This window comes from Canis aureus, chromosome 13, assembly GCF_053574225.1.
Source record: "Canis aureus isolate CA01 chromosome 13, VMU_Caureus_v.1.0, whole genome shotgun sequence".
Classification (NCBI taxonomy): domain Eukaryota; kingdom Metazoa; phylum Chordata; class Mammalia; order Carnivora; family Canidae; genus Canis; species Canis aureus.
In genome coordinates, this window is record NC_135623.1 from 65123674 (window position 1) to 65147475 (window position 23802).

The 23802-nt window shown below is 33.1% G+C and overlaps 1 protein-coding gene across 4 annotated transcripts in view; it reads right to left on the minus strand.

The window, feature by feature from the left end:
• Nucleotides 1-23802, minus strand: part of FSTL5 (follistatin like 5) — a 682404-nt gene that overhangs the window by 437610 nt on the left and 220992 nt on the right. For all 4 annotated transcript variants that reach the window (XM_077846542.1, XM_077846541.1, XM_077846540.1 and 1 more), the window contains exon 4: nt 134-382. In XM_077846542.1, the coding sequence (XP_077702668.1) occupies nt 134-382 (249 nt within the window). The remainder of the gene's footprint in view (nt 1-133; nt 383-23802) is intronic.

The following is a 23802-nucleotide window of genomic DNA, read 5'->3' on the forward strand; positions in this document are numbered from 1 at the left end:
ACACTCACATTTTTTTCTTTCCCTTTTTAAATGCTTGCTGATATAAAATCATGCTTAGAGTTTAAACTTAAAGGCAGTTGTTGAAAAAAGGAAAGTAATAGAAGGTGACATTTTAGGTCCACCTTGTGTTTACCTTTAAAGAAGCAGTCTTCATTGTGAACAATGGTGATCTTTTGTTTTTTCAGGCAAGCAGCTCTATGCACTTCACAGTGGTTTTCATAAAATTCTCCATCAGATCCACACACAGGTTTGTAGTGTGGCTTGCAAAGGTCCATGCAGGCACATTCTGCTTGCCCTGTCTCTCTGCTGATGACACAGTGCCTTCCCAAACCACAGTATTTATTTTCACAAGACCCCAAAGGACCATCCTGAATCAGGAATCCTGAGGATAAAGAAGAGGAAAATAACTTGTATTCATATGTCTAAATAATAAGTGCATGTCAAAGTATGAAATAAAAAGAAAAGCTAAGAGAAATATAGTATAATCAGGGTTCAGTTGTTCTCAGTGGAAAAGAGACTTGTATCAGACAGGTAGATGACCTTTTGAAATCACTCTGAAATTCCAGCCCCCCTCCCCACGCTGTGCTGTAGCACTCTCTTCTCCCTCTTCAATGAGTAGTGTGGTCCTCAAGAACATGATCTCCCAAATTAAACTGCTCGAGTTCAAATCCTGCCTCTACCATTTATTAGCTTATGTCTTTGGATAAATTATTTCTTGGAGCCAAGGTGTCCCATCTGTTATACGGAGGTAATTATAGACTGCCTCCTAAAGTTATACAAAATATAACATGTTATGATCCACAGGAATCATGTCCCTGCCATAGAGTAAATGCTAAATAAATGTCAACTTTCACAGTAATAAAATTCTGGATAGGAGAAATGAAATAAGAGAATAGAAAGTAATTGTGCCTTGAGAACCTCTTGGTGGGCTCTGATAGCTGATCTCTTTTTGTTTTAACCTTTGCCACTGGACAATCACAAGTACACTTCTCAACTAAATGAATAAATAGCAAATAATTCAGTTTTCTTGTTACTTATTCAGGTTAACAATCTCCATCAGCACCAAAAAAGAATAGATGGATCCAGCAGTCTTGTACTAAAACCAAACTAATCAACTTGAATCACTCTGATAGGCAGATCTGGCCTTTCTCCTTTGAGAATTTATCTGACTGGAGAGTAAAAAAAAAAAAAAATATATATATATATATATATATATATATATGTATCAGTAAACTGAATATACACACACACACGAGACAGACATACACACAGATATAATATATACATACATGTTCACATATGCATGTGTGTATATGTGTGTATAACCATCAGACACCTACTTTTTTTTAAAAAAGAAATAATCTGTGAGGTAAAAAAATTACAGTAATTTTCTTAGATATTTTGCATATTTTTATTTTATTGATTTAAAATCATCTCTCCACATGGTAACATCATAATGATGAAGAACACAGATTCTCATCCAGAGTTCAAACCATAACCCCACCAGTTGCAAGCTTCAGGATCTTGGGCAAGTATCTAAGACATCTGTAGCTCAGTTTCTGCATCTGTATAATAGGCATAATGCCATATTCTCCTAGGGTTATCAAAATGAAAGGGCTTGGCACATATAAAACTCTGTTTAATTGCTAGTTATTATTACTATTATTATTACTATTATTACTATTATTATTACTATTATTATTATTATTACCTTTCTAGAGACTAATTTTCTTAAGGACAGATATGTACAAATGAACACGTATTTTAAAAAGTAATTTTGTTTTTAAATGATACCTATATAGTACTTTTACTTTAATACATACATGTATTTCCAAATGGAGAATAGTAAATTTAACATTACAAAAAGAAAAGGCCAATACTATTGACTGTTTTTTCCTAAAGCATGTCTTTTGATAGCAGTATAAATTGGAATAAATTTATCTTCTTGAACCCTTTGATACCATATACCAATTATTGAGAAAAGTCTATAAAATTTTTAAAAATAAGAAAAAGAAATAAAAAGATAGCATAATTTACTGAACAAATCTCCCTTATGTAGTGTTATTTCATATGATAACTCATTGAAATATTTTAATAAATTTTGTAAAATATATTTAATAAGGTAGTTCCTGAAGTTTGGCACACATTAAAATGGCCTAGAGAAGTGGTTAAAACATTCATTCTGCCTCTAAGCCACCTCAGAGTTTTTGATTCAGTAGATCTGGACTATGGCTAGCCCAATATTTATATTTCTAAGTTCCCATGTGATGATGATACTCTTGCTTCTGGGATCATACGTTAGGGTCTTTGATTTATTGCATTCTATTTTATATCCAAAATAAATAAAACACAAAGAAACATTTAGGCAATACTCTTTAAGTGGAAAAGATGAGAAGTTTATAATGCGATTAAAAACATAAAATAATGCAAGTATTTAGGAGTAACTAAGAAAAGATAAAGAAAAACAAACTATTAACTAGGTGGATATAATACTGGGCAAATTTTTCTATGTTTGCATTATTGTTTTTTAATGTTTAATGCAATACATTTTTTAAAAAATCCAAAATTGTATCAGTTGTAACTATAAAATATGACTGATTTCAATTTGGAATATCTTTTTCCTCATTCTTATGCCAGTTTTTATGCCAGTTGTTGATCTAATGTTTATAGAGTCCAAGATGTGACTATCAGGAATCTGACTCACATACTTATATTTTGTATAATTTTATACCTCATATTTTCTTTGTGTTCTTACTATCTAATTCTAAATTGTTTTTTTTTGCTATCAAATAGTTTAAGATTTACAAGAGAATAATTTATTTTTTACTAGCAAAGAATGAGTTTAATGTTTATTGAGAGTCTGAACATTTTACATTTTAGTCACAAATGAGTTGGCTAACTGAATCAGTAGTTTTCTTTTGGGGGAGGAATGCTTTGCTAAAAATGAACTCATTTCTGGTGTATCTGGGTTGGTGAATTGCTTTCCCAGATTCTCTCCTCTTATTTTGTTCCTCTCAAAGCCTGTACTCCAGTTCGGAGATTTGTATTGGGATATTGGCCATTTTCTAGAAGTTAATGAACTAGCTAGAAGCTGCATGTTGCATGTAGTTGCTACAATTAAAGGAAATATAATTAATTCATACGCAATCCAAAAGAAAGCTCATATTATGTAAATGAACAGCTAGAACATATCCTTTCTGACAGTAATTATCCATGACTAACGCTGAACTTAAGTTTCAGCTGAGATTAAATCAATTTAATCTGATCAACATGTCAAAGATTTCTTTTAAGTATATTCAGTCAGATGACACATTAAATGAATTTTAATCAAGAACTTATATCCTGCTCTCTCATAACTTGATAAAACAGGCATTTGTTCCCAAAAAAGTGCTTTATATGCACATCATTTTAGAATTTCTATGCCTTCAGAGCATTATAAAAAACAGATTTAAAACAAAGATGAAACCTTAAAAGATGAAAGACACCAAGTCATAAAGCAAAATAATTCTATGGAATTCTAAAGATGGTCATTTCAGATTCTCAATCATGAAATCGTCTTCAAGTCATACACACACACACACACACACACACAGACGTATATATACAATTTATCAAACAGTACTTAATATAGAATGGATGTAGATTGAAATAAACTTTATTAAATGTACTCATTTTTATTTGCAAGGTTCTGTTACTTGGTATAGGGTAGATAAGGGAACTATAGATAAGGTTACTTCCTAAAGGGTAGAAAAGAATAATCATTGTCACTTTTTTTAGTGGCTCACAAAGGGTATAAGGTGGGATTTGAGGGTGCCCAAGTAGTGAGGCAAAGATTTAGGGGCACATTTAGGGACACAAAGGAGAGTGAGATGGATAATAACAGGTAAGATCTCACAAGCAATGTATCATGCATAGTTGAGTTTATGTCCTACAAATGGGTGGAGTTCAGAAGGCTGCTCTAGGGATAGAGAGAGTATGAAACAGACTGGTACTGAATTGGAAACAGGAACTAATAGTGCAAGGGATCATCAGGGGAGGGATAGGAAACTGAATGAGAAAAAAATCAGAGAGGGAGACAAACTGTGAGACTCAGAACTCTGGGAAACTGAGGGTTGCTGGGAGGGGGATGGGGTAACAGGGTGATGGGCATTAAGGAGGGCACTTGATGGGTGTTATATGCAACTGTTGAATTATTGAAAACTACATCTAAAACTAGTGATATACTGTATGTTGACAAATTGAATTTAAATGATAAAAAGAAATAAAAAAAAAAAAAACAGGAAGAGCAGAGGAAGGAAAAACCCAGATTTGATGAGCTAAGTACCTCTAATGATTCCAATCGAATATAAACATAATTAAGTTAGAGTGCCAAGTTACTTGAGGTGTTAATTGTCTCATAAAAATGTATAATGCTGAAGTGCAAAATATAAGTATTATGTTAACTTTGTTGAACAAAACAAAAGGTTTTTGGTCAGAAAACAGGGTTATAGTCTTTGCTTTTCTACTACCAAGTTGTCTGACCTCATCCAGGGTGTAATATCTTGATATTCAAATGGTAAGATGGGAGGTAAGTTATCTTTAGATTTACTCTCATCCAATCCCTTCATTTAAGAATGATTGGCAAAACACAATTTTAATAAAAGCTAATATCTGAGGAATATATTAATAAGCTTTCTTTAGCATGTTTCATATTTAAACTCACCTGCACCAAACAATCATATACTTCTAATTCCCTAGTTTAAATATTTTCATATACTAGAAACATCCTCAGCCATACAAAATGTAAAATTATTTTTAGCGTAGATTTTCTAATTTCTCTTTTCTAAGATTTTATCACTATGTGTTCTATTTTTGTATCATGTTAATAATTACAACAATGGACCATAAAGTCAGAGTCCTTTAATTTGTATTCCAACTGTCACTACAAGTGTAATTTTTAGGCAATCAGTTAAAATTGGTGAGCCTTAGTTTCCCTAACTAGATCATAGAAGAAAATATGTATTATTTATTAAATTAATAAAATGATTGATAAGATAATATGATTGATCCCACAAGAGGATTCTGTGAGATAATGCACTTGATCTGCTTGTCTTAGTATGTGTTTAACAAATATAGTTATAATTGTTAAGAATTATCATTTACTATAGACTTGACATGTAGACTATATGGACTTAAAACACTGGAATGAATAAAGAACAACTTTTGACAACTCTACCTTTTATTATGTCCATTAGAAATAAATTTATGGGAGTGTGGAAATGTGTTTTTCCCAAATAACCTATATAAAATTTTCAAGGGTACCACTACATAAAAATTTCCCTCATCTGCAAAAACAAGGCAAAACAAAACAAAACAAAACAAAAAAACCCTCAAATTTATATGATTACATATTTTGCTTTAAAAATAAGTATAATACTTCAGTGACATTTTGTTATCCACATATGGAAAAGTTGCAAAACTCTTCAGTAAACACAAAATACAGTTTCTTGTTGCACACTGTATTTTTGTAAACTCTAACAAAATACATTCAGTCCTCACAAACTTCATGGCAAGTACCAGTTCCAGTAAATATTCCAATGCCTGCAGAAGATTGAGCACAGTATGATCTTTTCATGACTTTTAATGACTGGGATATGTATGTCCTGCTGTTATTTTGTGAAGTTGGTCAAAACAAGGCTGTCTGAATGATAGGTGGCCCAGTGTGCCACTATTGAAAGAGAGTTTGAATGGTCACATGTCTGTACTTCAGTGAATTTGGAACCTTCTTCCCCGTATTATTTTAGTCAGTCCATTGGACTTCTGCAAGCACCTTCATGTAATTCTGCAATCAGATTTATTTTAAAAGAAGTAAATATGAAAAACGTAAGTAAAAAAAAAAAAAAAAAAAACCCCACAGGAATTCAGTTAAATTCCAACCATCCAAGTTACAGTTTCTGTTTAAATCGAAAGACATTTTTGCCAGCACAGATGATTGTTGATGTGTCGTTTCAAGAAGTTCGATGATTTGAGATCACTAGCTAGCATGCTAAGTAACTTCTTGTTTAATGTTCTCAACTGCAGTACAATTCCAACAGAAGAACACTGAGAGAGCCTAAGATACACTCTTAAAACTCCAATCTCAACTAGGAACCTTGATAACAAAGCACACAAAATTTTTTCCTCATTATTAATTTTATCTTTCCAAGTCCCTTCTAGGAGCCACGATTTCCATATTAACCTAATATTTCTATCTTATTGAGAACTTAGAGTAGTACTCGTGGTTAGACACTTTACCAGATAAAAATACTCTCATCATCTGTGTGATTTATTTAGATTACGGAAATGGGTTGGAAGCTAAAGAAATCTCACTTGATAATAATTTCCATTAATAACTGGAAATGCAATGGCATTATAGGTAGGCTAGTAGATAGATAAACTGAGAAACAGACGGATAGATCACAGATGAGAATATGGCATTTAAGACCTTTTTTTTAGATGACAGTGATTATTAAAAACAAAATATTTATTTTTAGATATTTTAGTTCTGTAATGATTTTGAGTGATTAAAAGAAAAAGTATGTCTTTTGCTTAGTAGTTAGATGCTACTGTCCTCTATAAATGATGTTGATGGATATAATAAATAAGAAAATAAATCAATTAGCATACATAAAATAAAAGTTTTATTTTATACAAGTGTATGCAATGAGAGTAAAGACATATGCTAAATCATCTGTGATACTTAAACTATTTCAGGCTTTGGAATAAACCCAGAACTTTACAAAAATATTATTTCTTATTTATTTAAAAATTTAAAACCGTAGATGGATTTTCTCAAATAATGTAGATATTTTCACACTTGAGAAAGAATATTAAATAACAAAATAAAATATTTAAAGTGAAGATCAAACACTGTAATGGAAGGGTAGATTTGGGTAGGTAATCTTCAGATTCATTATAATGCTGATTGTTGGAGTCAGACCAACCACATGGATAATAGGGAATTGAGGGAGAAAAGAAGACAGCAATTTCCATTAGAACTGTTAAGAATGATTGCCAGAAGAAGAATATTGCTTTTAGAACTTAAAAGTTTCCATTTTAAAACCCACTTTAATACATTATTTTTAAGATGTTTAATTTCCTTTAAAAAATTGTATTTCTTGGGGTGCCTGAAAGGCTCAGTTGGTTAGATGTCTACCTTCAGCTCAGGTCATGGTCCCCACATCCTGGGATCAAGCCCCCAGCCGGGCTCCCTGCTTAGTGGAGAGTCTGCTTCTCCCTCTCCTTTTGCCCCACCCCCTCCGACTTGTGCTGTCTCACTCTCAAATAAATTAATAAAATCTTTTTTAAAAAGAAAAATATTCTCCTTTACAAAATGTTTTTCATAGCTTGATTTTATGTTTTTAGTTAACAGACTTTCTTTTTTCGAGCATTCGTAGGTTCATAGCAAAATTATGTGGGAAGTACAGAGAGTTTCATAACCCAATCACAAAAAGGCAAATATGATATGATTCCAATTATGAGCTCCTTAGAGAAGTCAAAATCATGCAGACATAAAGTAGGATGGTAGTTTGGCAGGGGCTAAGAGAGGGGGAATGGGGGGTTACTGTTAATGGGTATAGAGTTTCAGTTTTGCAAGATGAAAAGAGATCTGGAGAACTCTGAAGAATGAGAGTGATGGCTGCACAATATTACAGTACTTAAATACCACTGGTTTGTATACTTAAAAACGGAGTAAAAAGGTACTTTTAGACGTATTTTACCACAATTGAAATTTGGAAAAAAAAAAAAAACATTAAAGTCGAAAGAGTCCCTGTATAGCTCCTCCTTCCAAAACACACAACCTTCTCTACCATCAATGAAACCTGATCATCCACTATTTTCAAAAAAGAGCCTTTGTTTCCTAAGAATCAACTTAATAGCACACCCAGGACTATATATTTCCATGACTAAGTTATAAAACTTCAATCTCTGTCATTTTGGGGGTTCTTTTTTTCCTCTTTGAGGGTGTAAATCAATGTAAGGGAGGGTTTTATGAAACAGCAAGGCATGAAATATCAAATACATTTAGTGTCAGGTAAAGAATACACAGTTCGTTACTTTACAAATCTAACTCCTATTCCCCTGGTCACTCAAATGCTTTGCACATTAAAAAAAAAACAAAAACAAAAACAAATAGGGACACCTGGGAAGCTCAGCGGTAGAGCGTCTGCCTTCAGTTCAGTGTGTGACCCTAGGGTCCTGGATCGAGTCCCACATGGGGCTGGCTCCCTGCATGGAGCCCTCTTCTCCCTCTGCCTGTGTCTCTGCCTCTCTCTCTCTCTCTCTCTCTCTCTGTGTGTGTCTCTCATGAATGAATGAATGCATAAATAAATAAATAAATAAATAAATAAATAAATATCTTAAAAACAAAACAAAAGCAAACAAGGGGCACCTGGGTGGCTCAGTCCATTAAGTGGCTTCCTTCCACTCAGGTCATGATCCCAGGGTTCTGGGATGGAGCCCTGCCTGCACCGGGCTCCCTGCCCAGCAAGGAGTCTGCTTCTCCCTCTTCCTCTGCCACTCCCCCTGCTTATGCTCTCTCTCTCTTTTTCTCTCAAATAAATAAAATCTAAAAACAAACAAACAACAACAACAAAAACAAAACAAAAAGCACTGCCTCTATTCTCATCAACTTATTTCTTTCAACTAACTACCTACTTCTCTCTTCAGCTAACTATGGCTTAAATCTAAGTCAGATCCAGTTTCTCCAAAAAGTTTACCTTCTGAATTCTATCAATTCCCTTGGCTTAGGTGTTTGGAACAAAAGCAGGTGTTTTTGGCTTTTCATGCACTTAGTTTATTAGAGGTAACAGACACAGGTTCAATCCCCAGCTTGAATTGGACAAAGGTCAAGGAGAAAATAAAAGAAGACTACCTCAAAAGTATTATGTCACCACCTTATAATGTAAAGGACATATAATCCAGACTAGTAGGGTTCTAGAAGGCATTCTAGAGAAGAAAAGTTTGCATTGTATGGGAATTAGTCATGTAAAGTAGAGAATCCAAAAAAAAAAAAAAAAGATTTTTAGCAGAAGTATGAATATATGCGCATGATGATTCTTATGTTACCAAAATGCAGAGGTTATGGCTGAGATTGTTAGAAGATATGATTAGCAAATTAGGGAAAGGATTTATAATGAACAGCCCTGAAGGCTAGGTTAAGGATGTGTTAGTGTGGCAATGGAAGCTGGTATTTGGCAGTTTTAAGAAGGATTATTTGTGGTGCATAGAAATGAAACACCAGTCAGGAAGCTACCAGCCTGGCCTATGTGGCAACAAGGAGTCAGAACAAGGAGAGTTATAAGAAAATCGATATATGGAGCAATAGGGTATCAGCCATAAAGAGAGGAGGCCAAAAGAGTAGCTTTGAACATGAAGAGTTTAAGAGTAGTTTTAATAAAGGTAACCTTGTGAATAGCATTGTAAGTGGTTGAAGACTTAACAGTCTCAATATTTTTGGCAATAATAACAGTAAGCACAATAAATAATTGGCTGTGGATTAAAATGACACAATTGAGGATGGAATCCAAGTGCTTTTAATTGCATCAATTTACCTCACTGTGTTATTTTTCATAAACAGTCATCTCACATAGAAGAGTGGGGAAGTAAGACTATGGCACTCTTTAGAGAAATGGTTTTACTTGTCAAATGTGGGGGAAGGATTTGACAGGCCGGGACATTCACCACAATACTGATGAGGAGGACTTGGTGGAAGGATCTGAATGGGTGAAAAGCGACAGCAACTCAAAAGAAAGTGCTGCAAGCAAGGTACAAAGAACAGGATACAGATAGGGGAAATAAGGGAGTTTTCTGAGTTCTTGCCTAATAAATTGTTTTATATCACTTATAGTCACGGAATTAAGTCCAACATATTCTTTTCAGCTGAAATGACAATCTATTATGATGTTTCTCTAATACATATGGAACATTAAAAAAAATTCTCTTTCCATCCACCGAAATAAACAGGAGACTTTTTTTATACGTAAAATCCCCAAGGTCTCAAGTCCTCTGTCTTTTTAAAAAAATTTACTGTTTATTATCTCCTTTATATTAATTTTATATTAAGTTCTAATACATATGTGCTTTTCTCATGTGTCTGAAAATTAAGCTGTATGTAGCATATATACGAGTTACATAGCTTAAGACTAATTATTTTAACAATAAAATGATTATCATATTAGACTTTTTAATGTATTTGTCTTTAAAATCTTATTTATTTATTTTTCAATTCCTACTTAAGTTCCAGTTAAGGAACACACAGTACAATATTAGTTTCAGGTGTACAATATAGTGATTCAACTCTTCCATACAACACCCATGCTCATCAGAGAGAGTACACACCTTAATCCTCATCAACTTTTTAATCCATTCCCCCACCGTCTCCTCACTGGTAACCATCAATTTGATCTCTAAGAGTCTGTTTCTTGGTTTGCCTTTCTCTCTGTTGTTTTTTTTCTGTTGCTTGTTTTGTTTCTTAAATTCCACATATTGTTTCTTCCTTTGACTGACTTATTTCACTTAGCATAATGCTCTCTGTCTCTATCCATATCATTGCAAATAGCAAGATCTCATTCTTTTTCGTGGCAGAGTAATATTTTACTCTGTGTGTGTGTGTGTGTGTGTATGTGTGTGTGTGTGTGTCGCTTCTTTATCCATTCATCAGTGGATCGACACTTGGGATATTTCCATAATTTGGCTATTGTAGATAATGCTGCTATAAACATCATGGTGTGTATATATCACATTGAATTAGTATTTTTGTATCTTTTGGGTAAATATCTAGTAGTGCAATTGCTGGGTTGTAGGGTAAATCAAGTTTTAAATTTTTGAGGAACCTCCAGAGTGTTTTCCAGATTGGCTGCACCAGTCTGCATTCCCACTGAGTGCAAGAAGATTCCTTCCCCTAACTCCACATCCTCGCCCAACACTGTTGTTTCTTGTGTTGTTGATTTTAGCCATTCTGACAGGTCTGAGGGGATATCCCTTTATATGTAGCAATACAGGTCTACTTTAAGAAGTAAGAAAAATCTCAAACAACCTAATCTTGTACCTAAAGGAGCTAAAAAAGTGCACCAAACAGAGTCTAAAGCCAGCAGAAGGAAAGAAATAATAAAGATTAGAGCAGAATTAAATGATATAGAAACTTAAAATAAAAACAACAATGGAGCAGATCAGTCAAACTAGTTCTTTGAAAAAATAATAAAATTAGTAAACCTTAGCCAGACTTATCAAAAAGAAAAAAGACCCAAATAAATAAAATCACAAATAAGAGAGGAGAAATAACAACCAACACCACAGAAATACAAACAATTATTAGAGAATATTATGAAAAACTAGTGAATTGGACCACCTGGAAGAAATGGATAAGTTCCTAGAAACATATAAAATACCAAAACCTGAAACAAGAAGAAATAGAAAACTAGAACAGACCAATAGTCAGCAAAGAAATTGAATTAGTAATAAAAAAATAAACTCCCCAAAAAATAAAAGCCCAAGGCCAGATGGTTCCACAGGGGAATTCTAGTGAACATTTAAAGAGTTAATATCTATTCTCCTCAAACTACTCCAAAAAATAGAAAAGGAAGGAAAACTTCCAAATTCATTCTATGAGGCTAACATTAGCTGAATATATTTATATTTAAATTTTTATTTATCTTATGTTCCACTATGATTTCTAGGTTTTTGGTCTTACCTCTATTTTTACCTCTATTCTGTAGCTCTATATATTCCTTTTTGTTTTTTGTTTGTTATTGTTGGTGTTTTGCTTCATATCACTGTTTATTATTTCACACTTCCTAAAAAAACTTTAGTTTTCAACTTATTCCATGTTTATCACATCTACATATTTGCAATCTCATTTTTCCACAAAATAAGATAATATTTTAATTTATTGTGTAACCAATGCAAAAGTTTTTCAGTTGTTTTGAAAGATCATTTTATTAATTTTATTAGGTAATTGAATTGTTTTCTTAGCATTCCAAATATTTTGATTGTGCTGTTCTCATCACTGGGTGTAGATTACTTTCAAATCACTGATAAACTCTCTATGAGTTATTTAACAGAACACAGTATCACACACTATAATACATAAAATAATATTTTATCATTTTATAAAGGTTGTAATTTCCATATGCACATGATAGTCTCTACACTCACCTTTATATCATGTATAATGTGCTAAGATAATATTCTTGTTTCTCTATTTTATACTGCTGGCAGACAGATATGGCAGATTTGGTATGAATTTAAAAGTTATTTCATGATTCGGCACCTCACTTTCCCTACTCTGCCAATTACCGGGCATTGATCCTCTTTTCCAGGGGTTTTTCTCTCATTTTGCCTTTCAGGATCTAGTGCGGTAGGAACTCACGGGACTGGTATTATATGGTGTTTATAACTTGATGACTATTCTTGTTCCTTTCCACATCTTCTCTTTCTTGGATGTACAAGTTGTTATAGAACTTTCTACAAAAAGGTAATCACCCAAGTACTGAAAACTATGCTAATATATGTGCCATTTGTATTAAGCTCCAAAGGACCTTATGTTTTAGTAGGGATACGACATAATTAAAACATAAATATTTCATAAGGTGTGGAGATACAAATTGTTACAGAATTTTGGAGTAGGAGATTTATTTTGAGTAAAAGTAATAACAAAAGCCTCCTAATAGGAGTCATATTTGTTCAGAGATTTTAAAAATTGGCTAGGATTTTGATAGGTAGAAATTGGTTGGAAAAGGAAGAACACGGAAAGACAGAAAAGCAATATTTTATGCCCCATAAAACTTGGCTCTTGTATCATTTTTAAATTTTTTTTAAAGATTTTTATTTATTCATAGAGACACAGAGAGAGAGGCGGAGACACAGGCAGAGGGAGAAGCAGGTTCCATGCAGGGAGCCCGACGTGGGACTCGATCCCAGGTCTCTGGGATCAGGCCCTGGGCTGAAGGTGGTGCCAAACTGCTGAGCCACCTGGGCTGCCCTCTTGTATCATTTTTATATGACCCTTACAAGTAGTTTCAGAAAATAATTCTTAAGTTGGGAAGCCAATCCTTATCATTGTCCCAATGAAGGAAAACTAACAGAGCTTATGATCTCTTCTTAAATTATTTATTTTTAGGTAATTATCATATATTTTCAAAAATTACATAAAATAGAGTTGTTGCTATGTAGTTCTGAGTTCTAGCTCTGAAATACGGAAACATCTGCAAATCAAGCTTCCTTTCTTGACTATCATTTATGAATATTAACTAAAGTATTCTTTAGTTTAGTTAGTTTTTAGTATTCTTTAGTTATAGTATACTAACTAAAGTATTTTCCTAAGTATTTTCCCTTTATTAATATTTGTAACCTATATACTAAGTTTTATTTATTTTCTGTTTTACAAATAAAAAAGCAACTAGCTCAACATGGTTACTTATCATGTCCTAGGTCACACAGTAAGTGATGACACCAGGCTTCAAACTCACGTCTGTTTGAAATATTAATCATTACATTATTTTTTCTGGATTTTGTTCCTATTGATTTTTTTTATAATTCTGGTGGAATATTTAGGGGATATGTATTATAGGCAATTGGAAAGGTAAAACTTGAACTTAGTAGAAAGTCTAGGAATCTCAATTTTACAGCCATCTATAGAAAATGATAGGCAATAACATGAATGAATGAATGCTTTGTAAGAAAAAAAAGTATATATAGAAGGAAGAGTTGGAAGTATAGCAAATTGGATTTTGTAAAGTTTTTTCACAAGACTGAGAGTATCTTTAACTTTAGTAATAAAAGAACTTGTAATTAAAAAAAAAAAAGTCTCATTTGCTCATTAGTGGTTAGGAGCATTGGACCAGGAGTCCCGCTGCCTGGGTTTGAGGCTCCATCAGTAACTGGATCTATAATCTTGAAAATATTCTTGGTTTCTTTTTACTTTAGTTTTCTCATCTGCAAAATGGAGATGGTAATAAAACTGATTTCATAGACTTATTTTAAATCAATGCATCTAAAGCCCTTAAAATACTACCTGTGGGACAGCCCTGGTGGCTCAGCAGTTTAGTGACGCCTGCAGCCCAGGGTGTGATCCTGGGGACCCGGGATCGAGTCCCATGTCAGGCTCCCTGCATGGAGCCTGCTTCTCCCTCTGCCTGGGTCTCTGCCTCTGCCTCTCTCTCTCTCTGTGTGTGTGTCTCTCTCTCTCTCTCTCTCATTTTCTCTTTCTCTCTGTGTGTCTCTCATGAATAAATAAATAAAATCTTAAAAAAGAAAAAAATACTACCTATTAATAAGTGCTGTATTACAGTTAGCTATTATTAATCTTAATATTATTGCTCCTGTTGTTATTGCTATTTTATTTCATTCTAATGGATAATCAAAAAAGGAGGTGATTTTCAAAAAAGTAACACTCCAAAGCTTATGTGCTAGGTAATACTCATTGGGACAATATTTGACAAGATTAGCTTCAAACTCTACTTAACCCTTGATGATTTAATAGTATGGTACTATATTGGTGATATTACAGAAAATGTTTTTCAACAAAAATATGGCCAGCAGTTTAACTTCAGATCTTATGACCATATTTCTTCTATTGCAGAAGATTTCCTATCCACACTGTCTACTTATCAAGTAATGTCAGTGAGAATACCTCCAGCTTCTACTTAAAGATTTTATTGACACCAGAGCTCCAATTTTGCAGGGCATTCAGTAAGGGGTTGGTAAAAAGAAAAGTGAGAACATCAAGATAGTAGGGAAAGAAAACTTTGGAGACCAGTCATTATTGTCAATTTTGATTCCCAGAGAATTTTTGTTTCCAATTTATTCTCTATTCTAGGGTACCCAGCATCAATGGTGCAAAACTCCCTGCCTTTCCTCAGTAAAGGGTGTCCACCCATCCCATGATGTCTTTCTGAAAAAGGCAGTCCTATAGTGCTTCATATCCATCTGCATACCAAAGTCTGTCCTCATCAACATAAAAAAGTTGGTCATCATCGAATGAATCTCTGTTATGAAACTTTAGATTGACATCTAGGGTTACATGGTCAGAGCTATCTCTTTGAATACCATTAAGAAGTAATTAAAGGTTGGGCATCTTGGCAGGATTTTCAATGAACCCTTCTAGAGAATAGGACTTCTTCCAAACTATTGGGTGTCACAGTCTGCTTCCTCCTTTGTACATGTCTCTGTTACTTCTGATTCTCAGTTTTTTTTTGTCCTGTATCAGTTTCCTTATATTCAATTTTTATCCATTCAAGCCTGATTAGCAGACTTTTTTTCTTAGGTTTCTTTTTTTTTTAAAGATTTTATTTATTGATTCATGAGAGACACAGAGAGACAGAGAGAGAGAGGCAGAGACACAGGCAGAGGGAGAAGCAGGCCTCATGCAGGGAGCCTGATGTGGGACTCGATCCCAGGACTCCAGGATCATGCCCTGGGCTGAAGGCAGGTGCTAAACAGCTGAGCCATCCAGGGATCCCCTTTTCTTAGGTTTCTTAATGGTCCTAATGCAACCAATAGGATAAACCAATATATCCTTCACAAATAATCGTATGAGAAATGCATAGACTTAAAGATCTTCCTCTGAACGTTTTATTAAACAAACAAGCAAAAAACAGGAACTATATTCACCCAGTACAGACTTTCCCTTAATGAAATACAGAGTAAAGTTTCTAAATAGTTGTTACCTAAGGAATTGCAGAAATTAAGAAAGCAATGAAGCTTCTTTTACATATATTCCACACTATGTACATAATATGTGTATGTATATATCCATACACACTACCATACATATATTTTCCTCTTTAGTGAACTCCTAGTTTACTATGGCATGTTGAACATATGAATATCATTTTGCTCCCAGCTTACATGCTTCAAAACCACTAAGGCAATTATATTAAAAGATAAATACAAGGATGAGGAGAACTGGAAATAATACAGCAACAAAATATTAGAAATTTGAAAACATTTAAATAAGTGGAAGCTGACTTAGTGGCTCTAAGGAAACTGAATCTGAATCTTATGCTGGTAAAGTTGAAAACCTTATTTACTAGTTTACAGATTTACAGATTTACAGATCTGTAAATTTGAATCTACAGTTCAAATTGATTCAAATTCAATCTGTAAATCCGAATTTACGGATTCCTCACAAAACTGTATAAACTAGCAAGGCCAAGTATCTCATAGGAAGTTAGAGTGGCAGTGATTTTATTTTATTTATTTTTAAAAAATATTTTATTTATTTATTCATGAGAGACACACAGAGAGAGGCAGAGACACAGGCAGAGAGAGAAGCGGGCTCCATGCAGGGAGCCCAACGTGGAACTCAATCCCGGGACTCTAGGATCACATCCTGAGTTGAAGGTGATGCCCAACCACTGAGCCACCCAGGAGTCCTGAGAGTGGCAGTGATTTTTTAAATATAGAGAGGCCTGGTGAAAAATTTTGGAGAATAGACTAACTTGAATTTAAATAAAATCAAAGAAAGAAAGAAAAGGAAGAGAAAGAAGAAAAAAAGAAAGAGAAAGAAAGAAAGAAAGAAAGAAAGAAAGAAAGAAAGAAAGAAAGAAAGAAAGTTACTTAGTTATAGGATAAGTTGTTAAATTACTAGGTTCTCTCCACTGAACAACCCTTGTAGAAGTCTCAAGGTTAATTCACTCAAGACACAAACTATATGGAATCTGAAGAATACTGACTTTTGAATGTAGTGAAGAGATGTTCTCTCGCCATAGTGCCTTCACTCCTAGCACCATGCAAGAATATAGGCAGTCATAGGCATAGCCCTCAAGCAGGTGATTCAAAGACCGTTCTCTGAGGAATTTATAACCTAGCATTGGGAGTTCTCTAAAATTGACCCACCCAGGTCACCCACAGTGAAGTTTACAGTTGAAAAACCTTATCTGGTACTCAGAAATTCCAAGTCAGCCTTTTGCTATCTCTCTCATAATCAAAAGCAGAAAGCCAACATTAACTGGACATTTGAGTAAACCATCTAACATAGAAAATAAGGCCAAAATAAAAATGCAGACAAAGACAGTGTGAAATGAGAATGTACAGGGAGACAAATACTACAAAAACAAAACAAAACTTGTAATTTATATTCTGATAGAAATGAAAGATAGTAGGTAATCCCTGAAATAAGAACACGAAGAAACTTTATAAAAACCAAAACAGCTAATGGAATTGTAAAAACCCGATAGTTCAATACAAACTTCAGAAAAGCCTACAGAAAATAAATAAATAGAAAAAAATGGCAACATAGGAAAAAGGACATTAAAGCAACATGGATATCACTTCCAGAATTCCAAAGTCCAAATAATAGAAGGTCCAGATGGAGAGGGAGTAAAAACAGATGGTAGGAAATAATTAATAAAATTAGTAAAATATTTCCCAGAACTAAAGGACATTAATTGCCAAATTGACAGTGTTCACCCAGTGCCCAGTAAAATGAATTAGAATAGACTCATACAATGACATTGAGAAACTTAAAAGATTAAAAACAAAGAGAATTTTCTACAAGCTTCCAAAGAGAAAAAATAAAAAAAATAAATGCTCAGTCACACGAAAATGGATTAGGGATTTCTCAGCAGTAACAGGTAAATCAAGAAGGCTGTAAAGCAGTACAAAATTCCGAAAAAAGAAAAAAGGGCCTCGTACTATTGCTGTCCTTGCACCTACTCTGTTCTTCATGTCCTGCTCCTGAGGACACCTCATTCTCTCCATAGAGGTATTTCTGCTTTGACTTATTTCTGAGAGCTAGAGTTAGGGAATGGTAAATTTAGAAGCAAAAAATTCAAAGACCTCTCTCTCTGCCCATATGTCTGCTGTACTTCAGTACTTGGTTCACACTACAGCTCTGCCAACTGCCTTATTGCAAACTTCCTGGTCTTTAAGATATTCTACTAGGGTGATCCCTCTGAAATCCTCTCACCTGCCTACCAACACATCAACATTCTTTGTCTAACTCCCACTCACCGCATAGGTCTCACATTACATGGCCTCTCATCAAAGAAACCTTCATTTACACCCTTCTTCATGTCTTTCCTTACACTGCTTTACCACTACAGTAACTTCACCACTGATCCATCAATGGGGATGTATTTTTTTTTAGTACTCTGTGTCTTTTCTCCACAACACCTAAAACAAAACTGTGATTATAAGGCTACTTGTTTGAGTATTTGTCCAATATCCGTGTCTCAATAAATCCAGGTTCAAAGAGACCAAAGATGCTGTCTGTTTGTTCAACAACTCTCATCCCCTCACAGAGTCCATGTTGAATCTCAATAAGTGAATAAGTGAATGCTTGATACACTAGTTGATGTTATATCCAAAAAGATCAAAGGGCATCAACAAATTGAATCACATTGTGAAATATTTACATAAGTCTTTTATTTTATGTATACACACGTTATCTTTTAAAGTGATAGATACATATATATTCAGCTAAAATTATTATTTTAAAACTCCATAAATTTGGCACAAACTTTGTCTATGAGAAACATTACATGAGAGGATTTGTGATATGAAACACTGGTGCACAGTTTCATTTTCTGTATATCATGGTGGATAAAAATGTAATATCAATAGTAAGTCAGAGCAGTAAAATGTACCATGCTAAAAAATAATAAATTGATTAAATAAAATAGTTTACAAAAATGTGGCATAACTAAAGAAATACTGCAGTATAAAAATGACTGTCCCAGATCTCCATTTTCTCGGAGCACTTTGGTTATAAGATGCTTTTAATGATTTAATAGCACTCTTATGAATAAGCATTATATTTATTTAAAGCTCTTTGCTATAGGGAATGAATTATTCTTAAACTTAAGTTTCCTCTTATTGGTGATGTAAGTCCAGAAAAGGTTTTCCAGTGGTTAATTTCATTAACTTACTAATCAATAATTTTAAAAAGTACATTAGTTGCTTTAGTCCTCAGCAAAGAGAGTAGTTGGTAATATGAAAATATATTTAGAAGATGTAGTCATAAAAAAAGAAAGTGACAATGAGCATAATACATCACTTCCCTAATTATAAGTTCCCTAATTATTAATTATATCATCTAAAGATGAAAAAAGTTGACACAAGTTAATTATTATAGTGCTTTCACTTTCAATATTGGCACAGAAAATTGTTGAAATATTTAATAATAAAGGAGAATGAATTTGGAAAATAAGCGTACCTTATTTTCTTAGAATAAGTGTAAGGAAATTGTGTTTTTATGTATTTAAATAAAACAGAACAAAAATTATAATGAATTTCTAAAATTCATATTCTTGTTAGAGCACCTATAACTTGAAATTATATTGAAAATATTTGTAAAAAAATAAAGAAAAATTTTTGTAATATGAGAAGCTTTCTTTTCCCTGTATATATATTTATGATATTTTCTCTTTACTTAAATCCTAAATAATCAAGGTAAGACTCAATTCTATTTTAGGTTTATTCAGTCAATGGTTTTAGTAAGTTTTCTTCTTTATAACCTTTGACTGATTCTAGATACTTCATACTCAGGCTCATTAAGCTGGCTAACACACTTCATAACTCAGCCATAAAAATGACCATGTAACAAAAAGGACTGTACAAGAGGACTTGATTTTTGTTACTTATGTGCAGCAATTCTTACTGCCAGTTTGGAGAGCTTGGCTAGATTTAATAGGAAATAAGGTATCATTCTGGATTACTGAACAAGTGGTAACGAGTAAAAGAGTGAATTAGGAAAGTTACTTTTAAAGTTATATGTGAGATGACATCAGTGATAATAGTACTAGGTAGCTCCAAGGGCTTAATTCTTCACACACACAAAAATTAAAAAAGTAAAAATAAAAATAATTGAGCATAAACTCTCAGAATAAGCTTAATCATAACTCTAGAAAATAGTCAAGTATTTATAGAAACCAAGAGAGGGCTGAATCCAGAAAATGTCAACTTAAAAATAGTAGAAAGGCTTTGTGACATTTTCACTCACCCTTCCTATCTCTCTTTCCCAGCTCAGTGGTAATGTTAAAGATACCAGTCCATGTTCCCAACCATTCTGGCTCTGATCATTATAACTAAAATGAAAAATTCACTAGAGGCTTTCAGTAGCAGATTTTAGTAAGCAGTGGAAAGTATCAGAAAACTCAAAGTTAAGTCAATTGAAATTAATCATTCTAAAGAACAAAAATAAAAAGGAATAACAATAACAATACTAAATAACTAAAAAAAGAATAAAGCCTAAGAGACCCATAGGACTCCATCAAACATACAAAATGAGTATAATGGTAGTCTAAGAAGGAGATGAGAGAGAAAAAGGGGCCAAAGAATATCTGAAGAAATAATAACCAAATTCTTCCCAGATTTAATTTTAAAAACATAAATTTTCACATCCAATTGAGTACAAGAAAAATAAATGCACAAAAATGCACACTGCATACACAATAAACTTTTGAAAAACAAAGAATCTTAAAAGCATCAAGATATAAGAAATTTCTCCTATAAATTGTCAATAAAAATAACAGTTGATTTCTAAGCAAAAACCATGGGGAACAGAAAGTAGTGGTAGGATAACTTTAATTGGTTGAAATAAAAACTACTGACAAACAAGAACTCCATATCAGGTAAAACTATCTTTTAAAAATGGAGAAATTATGATACTCTCAGACAAATAAAACCTATGAGAATCTGGTACTTGTATACTTGACCTCCAAGGAGTAACAAAGGGATTCTTTTGACAGAAAATAAAGGATACTAGGTAATAACTTACTGCTATATATAGAAACTTAAAATGTTGATAAAGGTAACTACATAGAGAAATAAAAGTCAATATTAAGGCATTTAGGAGGGTAACTCCTCTATATGATTTAAGAAAAAGCAAAAACCAATAATTTTTAATCTATATTAATATACCTATAATGGATAAAGATCTAACTTGTGAAAACAACAATAAAATGAGTGAGGAATGGAGCTGCCTGAAACGGTGGTTTTATGTTCTATTAAGATGATATAATACTGACAAACATATATGCAAGAACCATTGGACCTCCAGAGTATATGAAGCAAATACTGATATAATTGAAGAGAAAAATTTGCAGTTCTACAATAATAATTGCAGACTTTAAAACCCCACTTTCAATAATGGGAAAATTTTTTTAAAAAGAAAAATTAGAAAAAAAAAAGAAAAAGAAAAAAAATTAGAGCGATCGATAATGAAATAAGAAAACATATAACACTGTAAACCAATTACACCTAATAGACATATTCAGAAAACTTCACCTCCAAACAGCAGAATACACACTTTTTTCTTTCCAGTGCATGTAAAAGTGTCCCCAGGAAAACCTATATATTAAACTATGAGAGAAGCCTCAATACATTAAAGAGAAATGAAGTACTCCAAAGTATCTTCTCCAACTGCAAGGGAATAAAACTAGAAATCAATAACACAATAAATTATTTACAGATATGTAGAAACTAAACAACACATTTTTAAATAGCCAAAGAGTCAAAGAAGTCAAAATGGAAATTTGAAAAATTCCTTGGAGATAAGTGAAAATGAAAATGAAAACATAACAAACCAAATTTATAGGACTCAAAGAGAGAATAGCTAAGAGGGAAGTCATAACTACAAATGTCTACTTCCAGAAATATGTGAAGTTGGTAAACTAACTGTACACTTCAAAGAACTAGAATAAGAAAAGAAAAATAAACTCCAAGCCAGCAGACAGAAGGAAATTATAAAGATGAGAGCAGAAATAAATTAGAGAATAGAAAACCAATGGAGAAGATTAATTAGACCAAAGTTTATTCTTTGAAAAAATCAACACAGCTTACAAAACATTTATCTTGATTCGCTAATAAAAACTAAGGTGGGTGGGGAGAAGAGTCAAAGTATTAAATTCAAATTAAAATGAGGTCATGACTACCACCTAACTGAAATAAAAAAAGATAACTGAAATAACAAAGAGATCGATTCAGTGATCAAAACCTACCAACAACAACAACAACAACAACAAAAAGACCAGGACTAGGAGACTTCACTGGTTTTATCTAACAATCATTTGAGGAAAATTACCCAAACATTATTTTCCATCAATTTCCAAAAAACAGAAGAAGAGACAATACAATTCACCATGTTAATAGAATAAAAGAGGGGAACAGACGATAATAGAAGTTAGTGCAAAAAAGGGGGGGGGGACAGAAGGACAGGAGAGAGACAATCTCAAGCAGACTCCGTACCGAGCATGGAGCCCACCCAGGGCTCAGTCTAACAACACTGAGATCATAACCTGAGCCAAAATCAGGAGCTGGATGCTAAACTGACTGAGCCACCTATGTGCCTCTATTTTAACCTTTTTTTAAAAAAAAATACTGATGAGAATCATGCTTATATAGTATAGCTGTCATTATTTTTAAAGTGTTCTGACTGTTTTTTATAGTTTTAGCATGATATGGAAATAGGAATTTATTTCCATTTATTTTGCTCAGGTGTTTTCTTTTATGATCGTTCAGATGATTGGAACATTAAAAAAAATCTGGAATATTACTGGCTAATATCTCTTGGAGCTATTACTTCAATCACATTCCCAGAAGTCCTAAAGTTTTCTGTTGGGTATTTCCCACCATAACCTCTATAGCTTTAACTAATCTATAACTGATTTTTTAAAAAATTTCCTCTCCATCAACTTCTCACACTTAGAGCTGATTTTCTTTTTCCACTGCCCTATGTTGAGGAGTGGAGTTTTGGAGGTTTTCTGGGTCTCTTAACAGGCAGAGAATCAATGTAATGCTTCAGTCTTTCTCCAGGGTTATAGTGTAAGTTTCCAATCTTCTGAGGTATAAATTAATTGCTCCTTTCTCTGAAATACCAAATTTCAGCTTCTAAGTTCTATCTTGATATGAAACTCTTAACTGATATGAAACTCAGTACACCAGCTTGTTTTTCATTCTGAAATTCAATGTATTTATAGCTAAAAGTTGCTTGCTGATAACAACATAGTCTATCATTTTGCATAAAGATTCCAGAATTTAATTATGGTTATCATTATGCTTATACACCCTAATGTCAACTGCCAGTAATCTTCTGTGTTAGCCTGGGAACTCATGTTGAGATATTTTTGCCAGTTTAAAAGGCGAATGTATATTTTACACGTATAATTAAAAATTGAACAGCAATTTCAAAAATGAAAACTTTGTCTTATATTGTTTCATAAAATGAGACATATTTGACATCATAAAATAATATAATGGTGAAGTGTAACTGATTGGTTGTTCTTGGCTAATTAGAAAAGTATAGAAGCAGACATAAAGAATGCAGTGTGTATTTTAGCCAAACACCGCCACATGGAGTCACAGCATGCTATCATAATAAGCATCATATAGTCCTATAAATGGAGAAACTGGGTAGAAAAATTGTTTTATAAAAAGTGAATATACATATTTTTTTATTCAGAGCTATCGTCATGGTATCATGTATCATATATACATTGAAAATAATGTTTTACTTTAGCAAAATAATGCTGGTTAAATTAAATTAATGATATAAAATTGGATATTACTGGTTTTATAGTTCGGTTAGCAGATAAGATGCTAGAAGTCGGGAATATTTTTTCAGAAAATCCCAAACATTTAATTAGCAGGTGTGAGGAAACTAGCACAGTTCTGTCTTTCCGTAGTGTTTATCTCAGGTGACACTTTTATTTGTATCTAGGAGAAATTTATTCTCTATATCACAAAAAAAAAAAAAAAAAAAAAACTGTTGTTAAAATAATCCATTGAAGGCTAAAAGCTGAAGGCTTCTGATTAGTATGACAAAGAATGACAACTATTACA